Here is a 23440-nt window from a genome sequence, read left to right as displayed (position 1 = left end):
AACTCGAAGCGCGCAATCAAGAATTGGAGAAGATGGTGACTCACTTGAAATTGGACCTATATGCGGCCGATGTGTCTCGTAAACTCCACGAAACAACGATCTAAGAGTTGACATCAGCGGCGATCACAGAGTTGACATCAGCGGAGAATAACGCCGTCGCCGATATAAAGAAGAAACACGCGCAGCAGATATCAGAACTGCGAAAAGAATTGTCTGAGAAAAACGAGGAGATGGAAAATTTGACGAAGCTGAACAAGAGCCTGAACCGAAGAATCAAATCTAATTAAAAATATGTTTCAGGCACTTCATGTTCCAAAAGCTTTTGTTTACTACTTATAATTTTCTACCATTATTCTACTTGGGTAGCAGTGACCAATTCATTCAATAATTCATCATCAGGTTATGTTGAATATGAACTCAGAATATCCATATTGCAAGATGTTGACAGGCAGTGGACCACAGCTATCTGCGCTGCTGTACATTAGGCTTTTGAATGTCTGACTTGTTAGGTTTTATGACTATTGTTTTTGCTTGGATCTGTTCTGCTTACCAGGACTTTCTCATAAAATGTCACGACGATCTCTCAAGTTGACCTATCCATTCATTCATGTCCATATGATTATGTTAGAAAGTTAAATGCATATATCTAAGAGTACTGGAAGAGAGCATGCGATAGCTTCAAAACCACGATTTTGCGTTGTTCTCAATACAAACATGATGGAACAAAATTGAAAATGTATAAATTGATTATGCAGCCCTGCAAGAGCACCTTGTGCCCCTTGAATAGGCTAGGATAATTGTGCCCAGAACAGTGCTACAGGTTCCGAATGAGGAAATATTTAGTTATGTATTTCTACAGAATAGAATAGGTCCTACAAGGGTTGTTGGAGTCTTGAGTGAGCGATATATGTTATAATTTGATAACAGAAAAGCATCTATCCTATTTACCGTCGACTTATGACATGAATATATTATATATATATTGATGCATTATATCCTTAGCCCAATGCTGACTTATTACAATCAATGTACTGTACATATTTTTAAAAATATGCAACGAAATATAAGCTATCGATGCTGTTATTTTGATCTGCACAAAACACATTATATACACTGCGAGACATAATGTGACGCAATGAACATATGGGGATGTCGAAACGGCCCAGTACAATACTGAAACTGAATGAATGAATCCATCGAAGTCCCGGTAATTGAAACGGATAATGTTCATTTGCAGTGGATTTCCGTGGATTAATGTTGATAGTAAATATGTCCAGAATATACATCGAATAAACGGACCTGTTCCAGATGTGAATCGTCCTGGCTCGATAACGGTACATTCTGAAACATTGGCTCTTTCTTGAAGAGATTCCTGTGTATAGGTATTGGGAGTTTTCGCTGGTGTTTTATTCATGACAGCTGCCGTTACTTAATGATCATACAATGATAGTTGATGAAACCGTACGGAAGAGACAGTGATCTGCTTATAGCTCAGTAGCTCTGTCCAACTATGGATTAAACTACGGAGGTTAGTAATCTATAGCCAAACTCGATCTGAACTGGGTGAAAGTTGACCTGTGATAATCTCGCCGTGTTTTGTTAGTTTACAGCTTTAAGGTTCAAAGTTCAACCATGGAACACTACTTTATTTTCAGAAGAGACATCATTTGTTCACTCGTTTGCAGCAGTGCTCAGAAACCAGTGTGTCTAAGCACATGTTCATTACCAAAAACACAAATATCTCATTCAAGTTCATCATGATATGTTTTTGTCTATTACATATATGGTTTCTTCTTCCGTTGAAACATAGTAATGTACACTTGTAAAGCGTACTTTGCTGTAAATTACTATGGTTGAAGTTTGTCGCCGGATTCTAAAATTTATGAAAGTTTGTCGAAAATGCCAAGAGATTGCGGAGGATTGGTGTATTTCAATATTTCCACCGATTGAAAACTCAAGATATACGATGAAAAGATAGGAAATTGTCGGAACGGCACGGATTATATTTTCATCTGAACATTTTTATTGTTATTATGATCATCTTGTTGGCGCATGTAGTTATTTCGCTACCTCCACCATACAGATTGTCGCTATTCAAAAAGCCGCCGTTTTCCCCTCCCATTTCCAACCTGTACTTTGTGACTCGATATGTGCCGCTACGTCCCATCAGAGTTTGGTGAAAAGCTTTGTATGGCCCAGGTATAATTCGATAATATGACTACAATTTTGAGCGAAGAGCATAATAAATATAACTTAACTTTCTCTCATTCTTCAAATTTCCAAATGGCTATGTGGCCCACCTCAAAATGATCCTGTGGCCCACTGTTCGATAACCCTAGAATTATACCTTACGTGGTAAACTGATAGCAATCATATCTACCAAGCGAGATAGTGTAACAGTTTCTCGATACGTCGTCGGTCGTCTATTCACATGGTCAGACCAAAGACTCAGTTATGTCATAATTTTGCATAAAGTATTGTAGCAGACCGCTGGTCCTTAACGTAACGTCCCTAGACAACGCCAGGTATCTGTTACGATTACTACTTACTTTGCTCGTTGTGCTGTATTTTCCATGTGACCCACACGCGATTGCACAATGTTCCGGATCGTAATCCTCTGTCTCGTATGGCCTAATTACCATTATGATCCTTTTACTTATTACGCGAGTTAATCACCGATTGCACACTGCGAGGGCGTCGCTGTCTTGCCGCGCATTGCGCAAGTCTATACCTTTTTTCCCCGCTTTGCTCGGGTATAAGCGCCGGCCTCTTTCGCACGTGTAGAGACTCGTTTTTACTACGCTACCTGACGTACGTCTCTTTTACTGCAATACATCCATACCGAGTGTACTGTGAGTAAAGAAGTCGCCAACGCCAAAGACAGCAAGCTACAGGCAAGTCGTTCCGCTATCACTGCTCCAGTACGACACAGCCTAACTGTTACATGTTGCCCCGAGTTCGGTAACTCACAGCAGAGCCTCAGGATATCTATTGCAAGACCGTACGTCCGCCATCGACATCAGGAGCCACGGGATCATCATACACCCGGTAATCTGTTCATATTTGGCACAGTGAGAATAAGCTAGTGCGCCACAAGAGTGTTTCGACAGACCTTTAGGCTAACAACTGTTGACTAGTATCGCTCATTTTTTGTCATATCCCACTTATCATCTAACATAGAAGTGTGCACGACATCAACATTTTCCATGGCTGGTAACGACAGTCCAGATACCATAATTACTATTCATAACAAAGCTGCTGGCACGAACGTTCCCCTTATGGATTCGCTCGATACTTCTATATTTTGCATGTTCGCCATTTTCAAGCCAAGTAATTAGGACGGCATGTCTAATCTCTTTCCTACGTGCTCTCTCTTTTTTTTTGCCTTCATTGTTTTCGTCTAGTTTCACAAACAGTCAGTTTTTCCAGCAATCTCTAATTATCCATTAGCCACGGGGTCGCTTCCACTTAATGGTTGTATCAAATCTCCCGTTGCGCCTTGCTCTCTCTTCGAATCTTAGTATTACCGTGACGTAACCTGGTCGGGTAACTAGCGCTGTCTAAGTACAAGGACTGTCTTTCGAGCTCCGTCTGTTCATACGCTTGAACTTGGCTCACGACACCTTTGAGGATCCATCTAGTGCTCTGGGACACTCGGCATATCTTTATTGATTAGTAAGAGTGAACACTCTGGCTCCGATGACTCTTCAGATTTATGCGTGCACGTGTGGCCCCGATCTACCCGCGCACGGCCTAAAGGCAGTCTGGCCATTTTTCTAGTCGTTAAATTTCGCTGCGGCCATTGCGCGGTTTCGGAGTATCTGCTGGCGGATACGACGAAACCGGCGTGGAAATGCATCTTCCGTGGGCGGTGGATCAGGGGTCGCATGGAGTCGGTGGAAGGATTTGGTACAGTTAGACTCACATCTGAATTCATTGAATATTGTCGTGTTCCGGTTATATAATGTTCATTTATCGCCCGATAAGAATGTTCACCTTTGCACCCCCATTTCGCGAACAGGTGTGATGGATGGGTTCCTCTACCACTGACAACACTGCGTATACACATTATACATACAGTGGCCGCTTCTTTACGATATCGGTCGGCACAGTGCTATACCTTCGAAAAAAACATGCATCATTATAGCATGACTACCACAGTTACAATTGCACGCGCTACTTCGAATCGTCGTTAGGGTCATCTTCATGCTTAATTGGACGCGTAACACCCTAATTTATTCCATGTGGCGAGATTTGTCCTTCGTACGCGACACAAACCGCGAGTAACGCATTTGTCACTTGCATCATTTCAGTAGGCTTACACCATAGTGTCCTATATGGTGTCGACACAAGCAAATCGCACGGTTCAATGAAATTGTATCACGTCACAGTTTCCATTTGGCTACAGGCAATTTGACGGTGATTTTTGACCGGCTTGCCCAGCATTAAATTTGATGAATCGGGTATCAATCGAAAGCTGACTCTGCACTGATTACGAAAATATAAATTTTATTCCGCTCGCAGCCCTGGAACCCCCACAATCAGCCCCCAATTATTCATTGTCGAGTAGATTGGCAGTGTGACGCAACAATGATGTCTGGCGAAACGAGAGACTAGCTCAAGAGCAAGGATGCGGCCGAGCGGCGAGAATAGGATCAGCTGACGTCGCGGCAAGAGCGATGTGCAAACGCGCTACAGAGAAACGCTGCGCTGTTGATACTTTTTCTATGCGTTTCGGTACAAGCGAGCACACACCAGCCTTTCCTTGACTTGTAAGGGTAGAACTGGGTCCACAGAATGTATTAGGGCCCTACCAATTTTCGCGCATCATCCTTCAGCTGATAAAGATATGTAGGCTACGTCTAAGTAGTCTACATTGGATCTGTCAGATTATTATGATATCGATTGCCTTAGCCCGCTTGTTGCGTAGGGCTCCAGAGACACGTCGCGCTGTTGATGGCGGGTGTCGATACTTTCTATAGTAGCTTTTATGGTTAAAGGTCAACTGCATCTTACAGACAACTTCGCCTAATCATGTTCAGAATTTTTTTTCATACTGAAATAGCCGACTTTCCGTATTTCAAACTAATCGGAAATTGCCGTAATTTGGACTGAAAGTCCCAATATTGGTATGTTTACAGAAAAAGCGAAATGTTCATTGTGACGTCATGTAGTTGACATCTCTTCTGGCCGCTGCGGATGCATGCTATAGGGCTGGTGCTCTTGCAGTAGCAGGGCGATTATATTAGTTAGTTATCGCGGAGGTTTCGCTTGTAATGGATTCACCAAGTGAGTCCGAGTACTCAGATGACGAATGTCAATATGCTTTTTGCCCTTACTTACGAAAGTAATGTTTAAACTGGACAGGACACGTATCAAGTGTTGATGTGCTCAATCTCATATCGGTGGAATTCCTTGCTGCTCCGAAAACGAGGGGTCGTTCAAGAATGATTATTGATGACTAACCTAAGGAGGTTAGTAATACATAGTATGATCACTTTGATCAGCCTAGCTTGTTCAGCTTCAGCCGCTTGTCTAGACCAAATGAAATACACCGGTATGTGTAATTTGGTGGAGTACCTTGTTTCAGTTATGAATCTTGGTATTATCAATTACAGGATAGAGGTTGCCAACTTATGCAAACTATTAGCGGGAGAGCAACTAATGAATTATTAGTGCATCACAGCATTGTCAGGATTTCAATCAGTATTGGAGATGTCTCACTATAGATATCAACAGGAATATTGTCATATAATTGTACCATTTAGTTCGATGCATGAGCGAATGAGTCTCATTCACATGAAACGTTGAGTCGGGTGCCAAGTAATTACCCGCCAGTAACGCAACAATTATGCTTTTCAGGAAGCTGAGAAAAACTGTACGGAAATTTTGTTTGCTGGCCATTGGGATTCTGCAACACAAACCGACGAAAAATCCTGTCTGTGCATCCGATCAAAATTCACATCCAGTACTTTCAAAGGATTTCAATTCTGCACTGCTTCGCGAAGGAATAATTGTATTGAAAATAATAAATGCAACATAACCAATCCATCAACAGTACTACTGTGTCAGGGAGAGAAATATAGAGTTTTGTGTCCTGCAATAGCTTCTTTAGTTCAGCAATAGCTCCAACTAATTTTCACGATGCCGCTAGTTGAATGAGGATGAGCCATTGCAATAGACTTGGTCGACTCCGCCGTATCTGGTCTTGCTTGAATGCATGCGTCAACTTCTTCATTGCAGGAATCTAAAGCAGGTGTAAAAACATTGCAGAGTTTTATAACAAAGTCGAATAAAAGGCAGTATACCAAATGCTGTTCCGAAGTATCATAAAAATGAAGGATTGCCAACTGCATCCTACCTAACTTTTCGACTGTTATGGTGATAGTGATACATTTTCATCTTTTACTGAGCTGTCAATATCTTGAGAGGTTTCACTGATATCTGACACTCCTCATTCAGTAACTTAAGTAACTAATATGATGATTATATGACTACACATGTAGCCTACACAGACAGAAGTTTATTTTCAAAAGTAATAGCAACTCTTCCATTAAAATGAGGTCTGCGACATAACCATTATAGATCATGAAGTCAGCAGGTTACAGACTCCTATTAACTAATGCATTTATACATCTTTTTCCGTGATTGATTTTTAAGTGGCTTTATTTCAGACTACGTACACTTCTACTCAAAGTTTTTCAAGGCATACTTATTTCAGTTATTTGCACATGCACATGAGTGTAAACAATAACTACTTTGATGACTACCGTACCACAGTCAATACTACTATAAACGGTTAGTTACACTCTTAGAATACTAGCTGACACAGTACATTTTCACTTACCGATTTTGGACACTTTGTATAGCTTTAGAAGTGCGTTCCTCTGCCATTACCACAATTTCACTGGTGCGTGAAAATAAAGTATGAAGGCACTGCGTGTGAGAGTTGCCCGTGGTCAGTAGTCAACTTTATTGCGCGTTGCGTATCTCGGATACGTCATTGAAAATATCTCTGCCTTTGGTTGCCTATAAGTCCGCACTTTTGGTGTTAACGGTGTCCGGTCGACTGGCGGTATATGGATGGATTTTGGCAGCGATGTAAAGACATTGTAGGTACGGCATATTGCGTATTGGAGCAACCATACGCGACATAATATCTGACTCTATGTATATCTCCTTCACAGCTTTCATGATCTCACTCAATGACCAAAATCCACAGCAAATTTAAGCAATGAATCCCACCTAACAGCCAACAGGAATAACAAGGATTTTTGTTGTGTCAACTACCTGACGTCATTTCACGGCTGGATGATTTCGGGTCCGTTTTTCGGAATTTCGATTTGTAATTCAAATTACTTGAAAACTATCACGTAATTTTCATTTTCATTATTTTTTTCTTATTCCTAACCAGATAATCTACGAAATAAGCAAAAGTCTTTTCGAACATGCCGTTGACCTTTAAGTGTGAGCAAGGAGCATTGAGCATGAGCATACATTACAAGCTTTTATTTGATCCGTATGGGTAGGACTTGGTCCGGGAATGCAGCAGGTAAAATGATGATTGTTGAATAAAGTTTAACAGCAGGAGTGTCGAATTAAACTGGTATCGCTGTCCGGATTCAATCCGTTACTAGAAAGCTTGCGGGCCATACCTGCCAAATGATTCCAAAATGTTACCACCAAATTCATACCTTTGTTTTTCACTGGATTATATCTGATATCACTATAAACGTTGACGTTGGAATTTGGTTTGGCATTTTTCAACCACCAAATAGTTTTTTTGAATGCCGGGGACCTTTTGTGTCAAAAGTAATACAGTGGTATCACAGATATTTGAATTATATTCATTCTGTAACCTGTATATATATTCCTAATGTAACTTACGTAAAACGGATTTGCAGTATTTTTTTTCGCATCTGTGAATAACTGAATGTCCATTGTGCATTCGGCCCAACAGAGTTTGCACTTTTTCGCCTTCTCGGAATTTGGCAAGGTCACCGACGTGGTGCTTATGGGGACTAGAGTGAAAACTCTCAACACTGTAGTTGTATTACTACAATATGATATATTTACATTATCTAAATTTGCTGTCTTGAGTGAATCTTATTACTTGAAAGTATATTTTTCTTACTGGAATTATCTCTAACAGCTGAAGGATTGCGCGAAAATTGGTAGGGACCAAATACATTCTGTGGACCCAGTTCTACCATTACAAGTCAAGGAAAGGCTGGTTTGTGCTCGCTTTTAGCGAAGCGCATAGAAAAAGTATCAACAGCGCCACGCATCTCTGGAGCCCTACGCAACAAGCGGGCTAAGGCAATCGATATCATAATAATCTGACATATCCAATATAGACTACTTAGACGTAGCCTACATATCTCTATCAGCTGAAGGATATTGCGCGAAAATTGGTAGGGCCCTAATACATTCCGTGGACCCAGTTCTACCCTTACAAGTCAAGGAAAGGCTGGTGTGTGCTCGCTTGTACCGAAACGCATAGAAAAAGTATCAACAGCGCAGCGTTTCTCAGTGGCGCGGTTGCACATTGCCATTGCCGCGACGTCAGCTGATCCCACTCTCGCCGCTCGGCCGCATCCTTGCTCTTGAGCTAGTCTCTCGTTTCGCCGGACTTCATTGTTGCGTCACACTGCCAATCTACTCGACAATAAATAATTTGGGGCAGATTGTGGGGGTTCCAGGGCCATGAGTGGAATAAAATTTATATTTTCGCAAGCAGTACAGCGTCAGCTTTCGATTGATACCCGATTCATCAAATTTAATGCTCGGCAAGTCGGTAAAAAATCACCGTCAAATTGCCTGTAGCCAAATGGAAACTGTGACGTGATACAATTTCATTGAACCGTGCGATTTGCTTGTGTCGACACCATATAGGACACTATGCTTACACCACTCATCATCGGTTGATCCGAATCGGGCGAACCAACGGCCGCAGCATCCTGTCCTACGCTGGGCACTGCCTTCACTCCCGTTTATTGCATACCCCCGCCTGGATTGTGGTTATTAGGCTATAGTAATTACATTGTTTTATATACCGTATGTTCTGTACGTCGTCTAGGCTTAGCAATCGTTAGACCGTTTGTATCACATTATGCTGGCGCCTAGCTTGTTTCAGCCTACCCGCGCAATTCCCGACCCGGACGACGGTACGCCGCTCATTTGACGATGACTTCGGATGCTTGGGCCACCGGACATTGAACTGCGATCGGTCAATTCTGGCTACCACTCATACAGCGTGACGGACGGACACAACCTCTATATTGATTCGCGAACGACAGCCGAACGATGCAGTTCACGGCCATGTCCAGTGGCGGCTCGTGACAATATCGGGTGGTGGGGCAAGGGCTGCAAGCGACTTTTTATCAAGATGACGTCACAATGGCGTTTTCCAACGTAAACAAGTAACTTAATGATGGTACGGTAACATGAATTTCCCGGCAACACTGATTTTAACGTATGTGCTACGAGAGGTCCGCTGGTGAGCTGTGACTTGAAGTGTGGTAACTGCGTAAACGGCGTACGGAACAAAGATTCAACACGGTTCATGTTCGCATTAGACCTGACTAATTATCTGCAGAAATGGAAATGAATATAACTCGAGAGATAGCGTAAGCCTAATTGGAAAGGTCAACGAATTCGGACAGATACGCAATTGTTATCTCATAGATTGGGCCTGTCCTATTGAATCCAAAATATCATTGTAAAGGACTAAGAATAGCAGCCTCGGAAATTTGGTCTCGGTACAGCATAAGAGATTTTGGCCTTGAAACTGGAGACTGTAACACGACACATACGTTTTTATTACTGTCTTATAGGTCTGCTGCGAAATCGCCTTTGAAAAATATATTACCGAATAAATACGTGGATGAAAGCCCTAAACTTGGTACACTGTTACATGACATTATCGAGAAGTGGCCTCATGGCCCTTTTCGGTATGGTACACTGTAAAAATTAATGCGAACAGACCAACACCGAATTTTGCGTAAAAGTTACTGAGGAATAGGCTGATCAAGTGACGGGGGGGTTGTACGCAAATGGCTTGAAGGCCACAATTTCACGGTGAAATTGACATTGGAGAATATACGATCAAAGTAAATATTTGAATGTAAACTGAGAACGATATCATCATCTCACTTAACGTTACCGCAGATACACCGGCTTTTGCGTGAAATCCGCAATGTGTTGTAGGCTAAAGTGTCAGATCGGAGCACATCTTTACCATACTCGACCTTGATAACGAAATTACTGCCCTAATCATTGAGTGTCAACCTTGAGACTTGGCACAGCGTTCGATACTAAAATCAAGACATACCGTGCAAAAGCTTATGACGGATCTAGGTAAGGAGCATCGTTAAAATCAATAGAGACCAATACCGGCTTTGCGTATAATCTGTTAGCGATAAATGACGAGTCAGCTCTCACTCGAATTAGGAAACGAAATTACCAGAAACGAAATTACCACTAACACAGTTCAGTGACAAACTTAAAACTTGGTACAGCGTTCGATACTAACATTAAGACTTACCGTGCCAAATGTCATAACCGATCTCAGTATTGAACACCGTCAAAACCAATGGATACCAATACCGGCTTTTGAGTAAAATCTGTTTGCGATACATGACGGATCAGCACACACTCAACTTCGGAAACGGAATTTCTACCCTAAACTTTAAGTAGAAACCCTGAAACTTGGGGCAGTGTTACATACCACCATCACGACATGACATAACAAGTTTCAAGAGTTTTCATGGTGTGAAACCCCATTAAAATCGACCTATACCAGCAAAGGTCGACTAAACGCATATGACGGTAACAGTGTTCAGCTATAGATACGATTGTTACATCACACCTTAAGGGCACAGAGCTATCGTGCCCCGGTTGCTCGGTAATTTTATGAATAGGAGAGAGTAAATCACCGTTTCTTTATTGTGCGCGGTTTTGAGAGAATAGACAGTGAAAGCTTGTTATGAGCGCTACCGGGGCAAGCCCCGGCTAGGCATTCGCAAAGCGAAAACACAGAAGAGAATTCGATTTTCGCATAGACTTCGCTATATATGGGCATTTACAAGCGAAAGGACAAGAAGTATACGATTTTCGCTGTGATTTCGGTTTATATAGATAGGTGTGCGTCTATAAATGGTAAAGAATTGTTATTGAACAGAATTTTAGGTGGGGCAATGCCCCAGTTGCCCTATAGGACGAGCCGCCACTGGCCATGTCTCAAACGCACGACTTCAACCAGCTACGACTCCACGTTCGCCCCCGACTCGCAACCGCTCATACACAGGGCAACGGAGCAACACAGCTGGCACGAACCACCACGGTTTCGACGCCGTGGCCCGTCATTCAATTTCAAACCGGGCTCATCGATCATCCAACGTCCACGTCTACACGCACGCAAATATGACGCCACACGCCGTGGCTTGGTAGCGTCACCAACCCCCGATCCAGCCCATCCCAGCATCCCAGCACGTACCGTCGAGGGTCCTGCACATATTGACTCATTAGTCACTCGGCATGGTGACTTTGTACGAACCTTGCCCCCACGCGCGGCACGATCGATTTAACCATCGTATTGCCACCCCTGCGTGGGTGATTTAGTTGTTATGATCTTTTTAAGAGCCTTGCCCACACGCGCGGCGCGATCGATTTAACTATCGTATCGCCACCCTTGCGTGGGTGATTACCTCTTTATTGTTGTTTCTGCATAGCCTACTTTTTTAGGCTAGTAATGTATTGTAATAATATAAAACTCACTCGGTACACCTATATCAACCATTCACAACTGCATGTTTTTGTATTTTTTTTAAATTCACTTCACATCCTCACATGTGGCTCCGTTCGCAGCAGATACCGACTCTTCCACGTCACCTAGTTCCGCTCCCTCTCAAGGGGGGACGGTGTAGCAGACCGCTGGTCCTTAACGTAACGTCCCTAGACAACGCCAGGTATCTGTTACGATAACTACTTACTTTGCTCGTTGTGCTGTATTTTCCATGTGACCCACACGCGATTGCACAATGTTCCGGATCGTAATCCTCTGTCTCGTATGGCCTAATTACCATTATGATCCTTTTACTTATTACGTGAGTTAATCACCGATTGCACACTGCGAGGGCGTCGCTGTCTTGCCGCGCATTGCGCAAGTCTATACCTTTTTCCCCGCTTTGCTCGGGTATAAGCGCCGGCCTCTTTCGCACGTGTAGAGACCAGACATGGGGTGATTACTTTATGATTGTAATCGATTGCGATTACGATTACCTAGGAATCACGCGATTACGATTACGATTACGATTACAGCAATATCAGGAAGTAGTCGATTACGATTACGATTACATTGGAAAAGTAATCACGATTACTCACGATTACATTTATTTTGCATCTTAGAAGATATGTTGGAAGACAATATATGGATTGCACTGAAGAGGCCTAATGAGATAACAAACTCCCTTTAAAAGAGATGCATCATTTGCTTGTTACGTCATAATGTACCCATTACCCATTTTTATAGGGGTCAATTTATCGCGCCCAATGATTTGCATTCTTGTCAGGGCCATAATTACCGCACCCCAAATTTCCCGATATGGTGGCCGAATGCTCAAAAAGTATTTCGTAAACTAACATCAGTTATAGACTATTTTTGAGAGATCTAATTAACTTGAAAATCCTCTCTAGATCAGTGATTCCCAACCACGGCTCTGGGAGTCACATGCGGCTCCGAGATAGCCACTTGCTTGGCTTGGAATCTGGAGTTTATAATTAAGGGTTGAGATCAATTCCTTTGCTGTCGAGTAGCGATTCTCTACTCACCAACGATTTCGTTACTCAACTCACGTCAGAAAGTATGCTCACACTCCAATGCGTTTGGATCGTCACTCAAATTTAAGTCTGCTCATCACCAGACTTGATTAAGTGCAGGTGATGTTGCAACACTTTTTACAAAGCTATCTGACCATCAAACCAATGGATTATTTGACTTGATTGTCAAGTTCAACGGCCGCATTGACGGAATGAATGCTTTTTTCCCCATGATGAAATATTTTCCAGTCCTATTGTAGTTAATGTGGCCACTGACCCTTTTAATTGAGTTGCTAGAAATGCAGTCAGATATAAAGACATGACCATTTGTTTGTGCGTCTCACTAAAGTTTTTCTTCCAGTCTGCTACGCTTGGGCCACTACAATATCGTTTGTTTATATAACAAACCGGAGGTCACGAATTAACAACATACACTAACGTAATTATAACAAGATATCAGAGGTTATCATTATGAATTACGTGCCCCAGCTCTACAGGTAGGCAATTCTGTGGCGAGATAGCGCAGTAGTATAATCCACGGGTGCAACGCCATTGGGTTGCGTGTTCGAGTCCGGACCGAGGTCGACTTCAGAAATCCTTTCTAAGTGTTGGAGGTTTATCCATAGGCTCCTCCTAGCCGCGTCATCCGCATAAGCGGTGTCTTACAGTAAGCCTAGAAGTGGGCCGTGCTATAAGTCGGCAAATATGGAATCAAAAATGAAGAAAATCGGCCAGATGTAACTGACCGTTGCAGTCGACAAACACCAAGATTACCTCAAACAAACAAACTCTACATGTGAATCTGACCATCGGGGGCTGAGAGAGGATTAAAAATCAATATTAATGTAATGCAATTATTGACGAAATTCAGTCTTCAACTTTTGATTACCACCCTATGGGGGACGAACTACTGTTTTGGTCGTAATTCCAGCTACAGTCCATGTTAACATGATATATAGGCCCATGGCCATGGCCACGCCAATGTTGAGTATAGATTGGCGCCCGTTTCAAGTGGAGTCATATGAGAATAAGATGAAGCGAACATAAAAGTATGCCTTCAACTTAATACAGATATTGTACTGCAAGCTGCCGTAACGAGAAACGGCGAAACCGTCTCGGTTTTAATACATATATATATCACCAGTTGTTGATTTTTACTGCTTCGTTATGGAAATCGCAATGTTTTATTTGACGAGTACGAAATTTCAAATCTTGATGTAGGGGAGATGTGGTACCGATGGATCACTGGGACCGAAAATACTTTGAAAATTCTCTATGATAATTCCATGATTACACTCCGTGAATTTGTCTACAATTGCATGCTGGCAACATCTTTCCTCACATACAAACAAAATTCAACGTGCGCGAACTATGGGGTCTCTCACAGATGTTTATTGTTTTGGGGGGTGCAAACTAAATTTAGATCGACATAGACATTTTTCTTTGGAACCTTCAACACGAACAAACCAGCAATCATTTTTATTGTGAAGCCTGGGGCTTGTATCAGGCTATATAATGGAACCTATTATTTTTTCATTACTTTCCTTGAGTGACATTTTTTTCGATTCATGTACCAACTCAGTAGGGTGGGGACCGGTGATACAATAGCCAAATCAAGCAAAATAAACAAGCATACTAATCATGAAACAAATGAAACATGACTACGTACAGAAAATCTTTATGTAATAATTGCATATGATATTTTATCGCTATAACGAGGTCTTTGAAAGTCACACCGTCGATTTTCGGGCAATATGAATGTACCGTCAAATTTACAAGTCCGAGCCTAAATCGAAACGTGATTTTATGACAACATTTGAGTCAATATTTAATCTATTATTTGACGGTTGCGACCGAAAATTCTTCTTTGGCTTACTGTAGCTTAAATTATAATACTGAGCAAGAAAAGTTGTTACATCTGAGTTTTTTAGGGTATATGTGTCATAGGTCCCCGGGTCGTGTGCCATTGGACCCACCGGGTGGGGACCGATGACACGTTCGAGCAACGAATTTTAAACGTCCATAAATATTTTTTGAAAAGACGGATATTCATGTATATGTGCGCGATAGGTAGAGCCTGTATCAAAGTGCTGAGCCAGCAAAAGATCTGCTGTTTTCAGCTGAACATTTAGAGGCCAGCGATCATTTTCCAATTTTTGATCCATCGGTATCACACCTCCCCTACGTACGTAGCCTACTAGATAGGCCTACTGCTCACCAAGCAGCTACGGTCAAATTGCGTTTAACTGAGCATATGCATAACCAAACATCAACCATAAGTTACTATTTGAAACTAGGCAGAGCGGAGATAAATCATCCTTTTGCGAGGTAGTGGCGTGTGGAACGTGTTGATAACATGATTATAGCACGTCGGCCGACGGGTGTTCTTACAATGACACTAATGTGCGACGTATGTACTGTCCAATTGTACATCGAATATCTATTTACTGTGGATACTTCTTAGGCAATGACGCGCAAAGCTAATAGGCTGCCTCTGACGTAATAATGAGCTGAGGCGTTTGAAAATCAGACGTTTGTGCTGTCACGAGCCTGGTATAACATCTCTTCCTTGTTCACGAATGTTCACTGTTCAGTTCATGTCAGAGTCCTTGCAAAAAACAAAAAGTAATCGCTCTTTCACAGAGAAATCGATTAAATATGAGAAGTAGTCGATTACGATTACGATTGCTTCGGGATTTTTTCGAATGTAATCGATTGCGATTACGATTACTTGAAAATGCTGTAATCGTCGTAATCGATTACGATTACTAATCGCGATTACCCCATGTCTGGTAGAGACTCATTTTTACTACGCTACCTGACGCACGTCTCTTTTACTGCAATACATCCATACCGAGTGTACTGTGAGTAAAGAAGTCGCCAACGCCAAAGACAGCAAGCTACAGGCAAGTCGTTCCGCTATCACTGCTCCAGTACGACACAGCCTGTTACAGTATATAGCATTTTTTGAGTGATTTGATCAACCTGAAATTTTCTTCGCGCCGGGCGTGATACATTGTCTCAAGATTTCTTGATTTTAATATATGTAGTCTACAAAGTACTCACCAGACAAAATATGCATTTACAATGATGAGAAACGGTGTATTCCAAATATCTTTTGAGGCCGCAGGGACAATTTCGTTTATTAACAATAAAGGTCTGGAACTATGTTTGATTTGACTTGAAGTTCAAGCCGTATCCGGCGTATCATTTGACGAAATTCCCCCAGGAAACACTCATGATTTATAGAAATAGACATTTTGGCGTCAACCATTACCGTGCCACGACGCGCCAACACATAATGACGTTTGGGCTAACATGGGACTCGCCAGCGAGATAACCTTGCCCGAAAATGACTGCCATTTTTGACCGAAAACTTCGATATATATTTGTCTAATTGTCCATAGACTCCAAAATGGCTGGTACAAAATGGCCCTGTCCTGGTAATCTGAACCCCACAGGAAAAATGCCAGACCACAGAAAAAAGTTATTTGCCAGTGAAGAAATACCAATTTGGAATCGTGTGCGTCCTTTGGTTTAGTACGCTTCGGTGATTTCAATATCTATTCACGGTATAACCATTCAGTTTTCCATGGTATAACCATAGTGTCCTATATGATGTCGACACAAGCAAATCTCACGGCTCAGTGAAATTGTATCACGTCACAATCTCCATTTGGCTACAGGCAATTTGACGGTCGTTTTTGCCCGGCTTGCCGAGCATTAAATTTGGTAAAAACGGGGATCAATCGAAAGCTGACTATTCACTGATGACGAAAATATAAATTTTATTCCGCTTGCGGCCCTGGAACCCCCACAATCAGCCTCGAATTTTTCATTGTTAAGGAGATTGGCATTGGGACGCAACAATGCTGTCTGGCGAAACGAGAGAGTAGCTCAAGAGAAAAAGGTCCAAAAAGCATTGTTGCGTCCCAATGCCAACCTCCATAACAATGAAAAATTCGAGGCTGATTGTGGGGGTTCCAGGGCCGCAAGCGGAACGTTTATTTGGGCAAGGCAATTTTACCTTGACTCAACAGCCTCACTACGATAAAATCACATGGATGCTATCATGAACATAGTTGATTACGATCAAAGCACTCAAAATGGCACTCTCTGGTGTGGCAGACCTGGTTCTGCGGTACACCTTGTTATTTATGTAATCTGTGGGCAGGCCATGAATACGGCCGTAAACCAAACTTAACGCTGATTGGTCGAGAGACAATGGCCACGGATACGGCGCAGCAACGGAGGACGCTGCATTTACCCAATGATATATTATATATACAATGATTGGAAACTGCCACGCCCCTTAACGCTATAAGATAGATTCCCGGCGAAATCAGTCCGTTGCGGGATATGCTTGAGTAGAGGTACGGTATTGTGTATGTCGACTGTGGGGGAGTGCTGCAATCGACCTTTCTGGCGTACTAATTCACTGATTTTCCCCAATTGGATTAGTTTTTGTTGGAGTCTTGAGCATAGTGAGGCAGTGCTGCATACTAGGAGGTAATACAACTTTTAACAATGCACATTTATCAAAGCATAGCAATTTACAGCGTAAATTTAAGCTGTAAATTGCTATGATCAAAGTACAGGCTAGCTGTGAGGCATTTTAGCATCGGTTGCAACCATGCATGTACGACACAGCCTAAAAAATTAATAGATACTGTGGGTGAGCGTCAATATAGATGTGCAGAACCTAGAAGGATTGTTAAGAGGTTTTTAACATATTCTGGCAGCATTTATGTCACCTGATTTTTTAAAAGAGAAGGATTGATTACGATAATTGGGTGAGCAACTAAGTTGTTTTATATATAGTATATAATGCAATATTGTGGGCCGAATTCACCAATAGTCAAGTTCACTGGCAACCATAGTAGCAGTATAGCGATTGTACCTTCATAATATAAAATCGGAACTAACCGGAAACTATCATTGTACTGATTAGTAAAATGCTAACATATATAACTTTTTACCGGGTCAGGCCGTTGAATCAACATCAATGATGAGAATCGGCATTGTTCCAAACAATATTCCATCGGCAAAACAATGCACTAGAATGACATTGACGATAATCACTCCATAGTTGGTATTGTTCACATCGACCTGGCGTGATATGTCGTACTCCTCTCAATAGTTGAATCTTTCACACCGGGGTGTCCCAAAGCATCTACCAATGCCCATTTATTCAAAATATACCTGGTAAACGTTTTGGCACTTCGTTGATATAAACCACACGTTGTGAAGTGTTCCACATGAATTGCCTGTAAACCTTGAAAATTAACAAGGAGCACTCGTTAAGATTGATAGCTGGAAGGATTGTACAAAATAGATGATTTATGCATTTGCGAGCAACATTCTATGGCGTCTTATTCATTGAAAGGTTAGGAAATGATTTTGTAACCTTCGTCATTGTATAGTGTGTACGTCTATGGTATTTTATGTATAACCTTCATAACTTTTCGCTATTTGCATCACCCTTTATGACCTGAGCATGAGCATTAACTTGCATTTGTATGTGCTGCTGCCTCAAATACCCAGGTTATTTTTCCAGCAATGTAACTCCACAATCCTCCAATGCAAAATCTCTCTCTTGAATATGCACATTGCTCATATATATTGCATATGCGGTAGTACGGAAAATACTTGACGGATTGAATATTTAACTTGATTTCAATTGTAGGTGACTGGCAAAACTGTGACATAACAAATTCCCATTCTGTAAATGTATAATGAATAAATTTTTTACAGGACCGTCAACATTTTTTATAAATTATAGTTCATTCTAACTTTCAAGAAAAGATTGTTCTTATATTGAAACAGCCGCAAAGCAACCCACAACTGCGAGGAAATTGAAAAGAATTTAGGGATCTTAATAAAAGTGCAAATCATTATCTTATGGGATTCTGGCACGCCGGGCAGTCCATGAGAAGCAACCATGTCATGTTCCACTCTGCTTCAGACATTGAGATATTTCCAAAGATTGTAGTCAAAATGAATAATACTTTGACGATTGGTGCCGGATTGGATTGATACTCATTGGATCGATTGATGCAGAGAAAAATAGTATTGATTGATAGTCTTGACTATGCATATTATTCGAGTGCGAGAGGTGAAGAGATGGACACTACAATGCAATCTGTGGATAATTTCGTGTGCCTTGTGAATATGACAACCAAGTTCAGCTACAACTGCCATTTAAAGCCCTATTGCATTCCAGATAATATTGCTTCACTTGTACTAGCTGGAAAAAGATATGCCGCAACTGCAAAACTTGAGATATTCTTATGCCACAGAAACAGCAACGAAATTCGTGAGCAGGGAAGCTTATCAAAGAGACAAGACAACAGCAACAATGATAAATTTGATACGGACATTTTTTCCAATCCATCGAGCAGACTACCTCATTATCACCAAGAGATTGAGTCTTGATCTGGCCGCACCGCGATATGGTCATTTTCAAAGAATATTTGATTTCTAAAGAGGCTTGAAACGTACTAGTATTCAAATGTCATGGTACTTGATGCTTCAATGCCCTCCGACGTTCAAGGTCATGTAAAATCGCTGCTCTACCATCCAACTGCTGTCCTGTTATTGTCATTAAGAGAGAATAAGAAAGCTCGAAAAAATAACATTTGAGAATATATATTTTTGTTACGTGACAAGAAACATTGACGTTATCAACTATTAGGCACAGTTATTCGATTGTTCATAATAGCACAGCACAGTTTCATAAATTACAACAAAAATAGATGCACGCAGTACATTTATCGAATGGCTTAAACATAGGTATATCTGATATTGTAATTATCATTAACATGGAAATCCCTTTTTGCTACATATTGACTTGACTTAAATGCTTTCCGTTGACTAGGATTTTGGTTCTTGTTGTTCTGAATTTAGATGACAACCCACAACAAGTCTGACATGATAACAAAAGTTGTTTATGCAGTTTTCAAGTGTTATAGTAAATGAAATATCCATACCCTGTATAAAATTCTCAATGATATTATGGTGTTGGTATCCTCATTGAAATTTAGTCACGACTAGTATCAGAGCATTTAGGAGTCCATGAAGAGGTAAGGTATTTAAGCTGTTCAAAATCCTGCTTCTGTAATACCCATCCGATGACACATTGTTATGATGCCTGGATTCGATCAACTTCTTCCATGATCACCTCGACCGTTGAGGGAATAGATGGTGATGTGTAAGTTCGGAAATTTGTTGAGTAACATTTCGTAGATTTCAGTGTAGCGCCTATTGCGATTTTGTTAATGCTATGAGTTTTGTGTATTACTCAAGTCTAGTCGAATAGGATGCATCCAGTAAAGATATTCCAAATTGCATATGTGTTGATCAAAGTCTTGAACTGTAAATCTGTAGACTTCACAACGTCTTAGAGAGTGCGAACGGAATTATGTATTGATCGCACGCTTCAAACGGTACTCGATACCCAAAGTGATATTTTCACACTCTGTAAGTTGTGTATGTTTCAATGCGCTGTCACAACTCCGACAACAAATTGTATCAATTGCTGGATTCAATAGTAACGACATGAAATTGTAATATACTGACTCTATACGTAGTCGTTTCAATTAGCCGTCACGAATTTGACCAATAAAGCATTTTGCATCGGGTGTTCAATGTTTGGATAACGAAATTGTTGTGCCATCTTTAGTGTTGGTTACTGGAAACAACTACATTTGTAAAAATATTTTCTGATATCCGTAATACGTAAAGTGATTTGTACAAACACGGAATATCTTTCAAATCAAAAACATTTCAGACACGCATAGTTTTACAAATCAATATGTTAATAACAATGTTTCTGAAAAGTTTGTTGCTGTCATAACATTTACCACAATGCAGATCTAATTAACGCAAATAATTTAATAATCAAGTCATGATCAACTATTACATATGTCAAATCAATGTGTCAATAAGGATGTTTACAACATGATAACTTTCAATGTAGCACCGGCGTTCGATTGTAAGAAATGAATTCTCAACTACGACGGTTAGACTGACAAATCTCGTTTACTCAAACATATTATGTTAATCCCAAACCGCACACCGAGTAGTATTTACTTTGTCTTACAAAATATACCGAGTAATAATTAGTTTGTCTTGCAGAATATATCGCGTAGTAATTCCTCTATCTTACAGAATAGTGACAACTTTTCAAGTTGAATAAAAAAGATGCGTTGGGATATGAATACAACCGAGTTTGCTATGGATTTTAGGTTTTAGTGATTGTATGGATTCGTGTATGTTTGGTTGTTTTTCGTATTGATACTGTTTGAGTTGGTCGGTTAACGGATTTACTTGACAATGTTTTGGTGGTTGATTCTTTGAATATGGTAAGATGGTAAGATGTCGAGACGTAATACTATTTCGTTAGCTCAATTACAACAAAACATAACCAGCATTCAAATAATCCGTAAGCTACGAGTGGATTTAAAACTTGATGCTGTTTTGTGGTTAACTCAAGTCAGTGGTCATATTTGTGTTGATTTCAGGAATGATCATGACGAGTTGGTCGGGTAAATTAGTGGTAGTAACTATGACCGTACAGAGTTGCTGACATTCAAACATCTTTTACGCTGTAATATACGTATTTTATTGTGATAAATTATTTCTCAGTTATTGTTCAGACATTCAAATCTCGTATACTCAAAATATAATATGTTTATGTCAAGTCATTTATGTGTCGATTAGTAAATAGCTTACTTTGTCTTCAGAATAGTAACGACCTTTACAATTGAATAAAAAAGACCGATCATACGAATACAACCAGGATGAATTAATTCAAATTTGTGAGTTGCAGTGATATAATCAAGTAAGTGAAAACTGGATTTTGAACACTTGTTAATGTTGTAAATAATTCTTTTGAGTATGGTAAGTATGGTAATGTCGCTTTGACAAACGAAAAGTCGGATCGCGAATAGAGTTGCAATGTTCCATTACTTGTTTCAAATCAATGTGCGTAGAATATCAATATGGGACTGTGGGAAAGTTGATAGTCATGTTTGTCAATCCTATTTCAATTCACACTACGCCAAAGTCAAAATATTTCGTTTCGGATTATCTCAATTTACCTATAGAACATCTCGCGAATGGATTCCGACACCGTACTATAACTAGATCGCTATGTCTCATGCATTATCGCGTCACCGACGTAGGATTTTACAATTATTTCACACCTTTTTTGAATAAGCGTCAACTTCACAGAGGTTGGGGCAGAAATAAGTGAAAATTTGTCGGTATTCGAATCACCGTCTACGCCGGCTCTGTTATTCGTTACTTATTAAATTTTACCAGTGAAATCCGGTTCTGTGACAAACTAAGTACCAAAATAGTATCTTGTGAGTGATTGGGATGTATGTAACAGCAAGTCGCGAAAGATGGTTATGTCCGAGACAATATCTTGTCAGCGATCGCGGGGTTTGCAACCTAATTCACACCTTTTTGAAGTGTTAGTTTGTGAACGCGGCTATTGTTGGTATCACCGTCGACGCCGGTTATGTGACAAACTTATTACCAAAATATTACTTGTGCGTGATTCCTATCTTTGTAACATCAAACCACGAGAGATGACTATTCAGATGTGCTATCTTGTGAGTGGTCGTAGGAAATATTTCACACCTTTTTGGAGTGTTAGTATGTGAACGCGGCTATTGTTGGTATTCGAATCGTCGTCTACACCGCTCTGTGGTAAACTAAATAGCAAAACATTACCATGCGACTGATTCGAAAATCGCGCTATCGCGGTGAAGTCACGACTGTGAACAGCAGACTATTCTGTAGGTGCGAAACAGCGGTATACAAGGTGCGAATAACCCGATCTGAAAGTACTATTCAGCTAGCGATCAATAGCGAGGAAAGACTTAGAACACGATCGGTCATTTGTCACGACTAAACTACATCATATATAATAATTTACGATATACACATTAACAAAGGTTCATTCACATGACTATTTACTTGATACATATTCAACGCCGTGCGAGAGATGCCTGAAAGTGCGAATCACGACCACGAGTTCTCATTACGATTCACCGCCACAGCCTATACCTGAAAGTACGAGTCACGACCCCGAGTTTTCAATACGAGTCACCGCCGCAGCCTATACCCGAAAGTACGAATCACGGCCGCACCCATAAGAACACATGGCACCTCACCAGCGGAAGGGGGGTCTGAAAGTACGAGTCACCACCCCGGGTTTTCAATACGAGTCACCACCCCGCCCATAAGAGCCCCACCCACCTCACGAGCGATCATACTAACTACTGACGTTATTTGTTATTTAGTGACCTCCAGTCTGTTATATCAAAAAATATAGAATCACCTAAACGTACTAAACTAAAAGATGCACACGATTTCAAATTGGTAGTTCTTCACTGGCATATAGGTCTTCCCTGCGGGATGGTAGCCTATTTTTCTCGTGTCGTTCAGATTGCCAAGACAGGAACATTCGTCGCCAGTCATTTAGGCACCTATGGTCAATTATACCTATATGAATTTTAAATATACATAACGAAGTTTTCGATCAGCCTAAGGGCAGTCTTTTTCGGCCAAGGTTTTCTCGCTGCCGATCGTTCTGGCACAGTTCTTGGAG

The 23440-nt window shown here is 40.9% G+C and overlaps 2 protein-coding genes and 2 long non-coding RNA genes across 4 annotated transcripts in view; 3 read left to right on the top strand and 1 right to left on the bottom strand.

Moving 5' to 3' along the window:
• LOC145456303 (uncharacterized) overlaps positions 1-288 on the bottom strand; it is a 63774-nt gene extending 63486 nt beyond the window's left edge. The window contains exon 1 of the mRNA XM_080334382.1: positions 45-288. Coding sequence (XP_080190508.1) covers positions 45-114 — 70 coding nt within the window. The 5' untranslated portion in view covers positions 115-288. The remainder of the gene's footprint in view (positions 1-44) is intronic.
• Positions 1-23440, top strand: part of LOC145456454 (uncharacterized) — a 156421-nt gene that overhangs the window by 82882 nt on the left and 50099 nt on the right. The window lies entirely within an intron of this gene.
• Positions 1-23440, top strand: part of LOC145456418 (pre-rRNA-processing protein TSR1 homolog) — a 157222-nt gene that overhangs the window by 89110 nt on the left and 44672 nt on the right. The window lies entirely within an intron of this gene.
• LOC145456341 (uncharacterized) lies at positions 5032-6047 on the top strand. The gene is made up of 2 exons (XR_013920579.1): positions 5032-5474; positions 5863-6047. It is a non-coding gene; the product is annotated as an uncharacterized LOC145456341 (long non-coding RNA).

This window comes from Botryllus schlosseri, chromosome 14 (assembly GCF_051294905.1).
Source record: "Botryllus schlosseri isolate E-star chromosome 14, Bs_hap1, whole genome shotgun sequence".
Taxonomy (NCBI): domain Eukaryota; kingdom Metazoa; phylum Chordata; class Ascidiacea; order Stolidobranchia; family Styelidae; genus Botryllus; species Botryllus schlosseri.
This window is presented reverse-complemented; position numbering and strand designations above follow the sequence as displayed.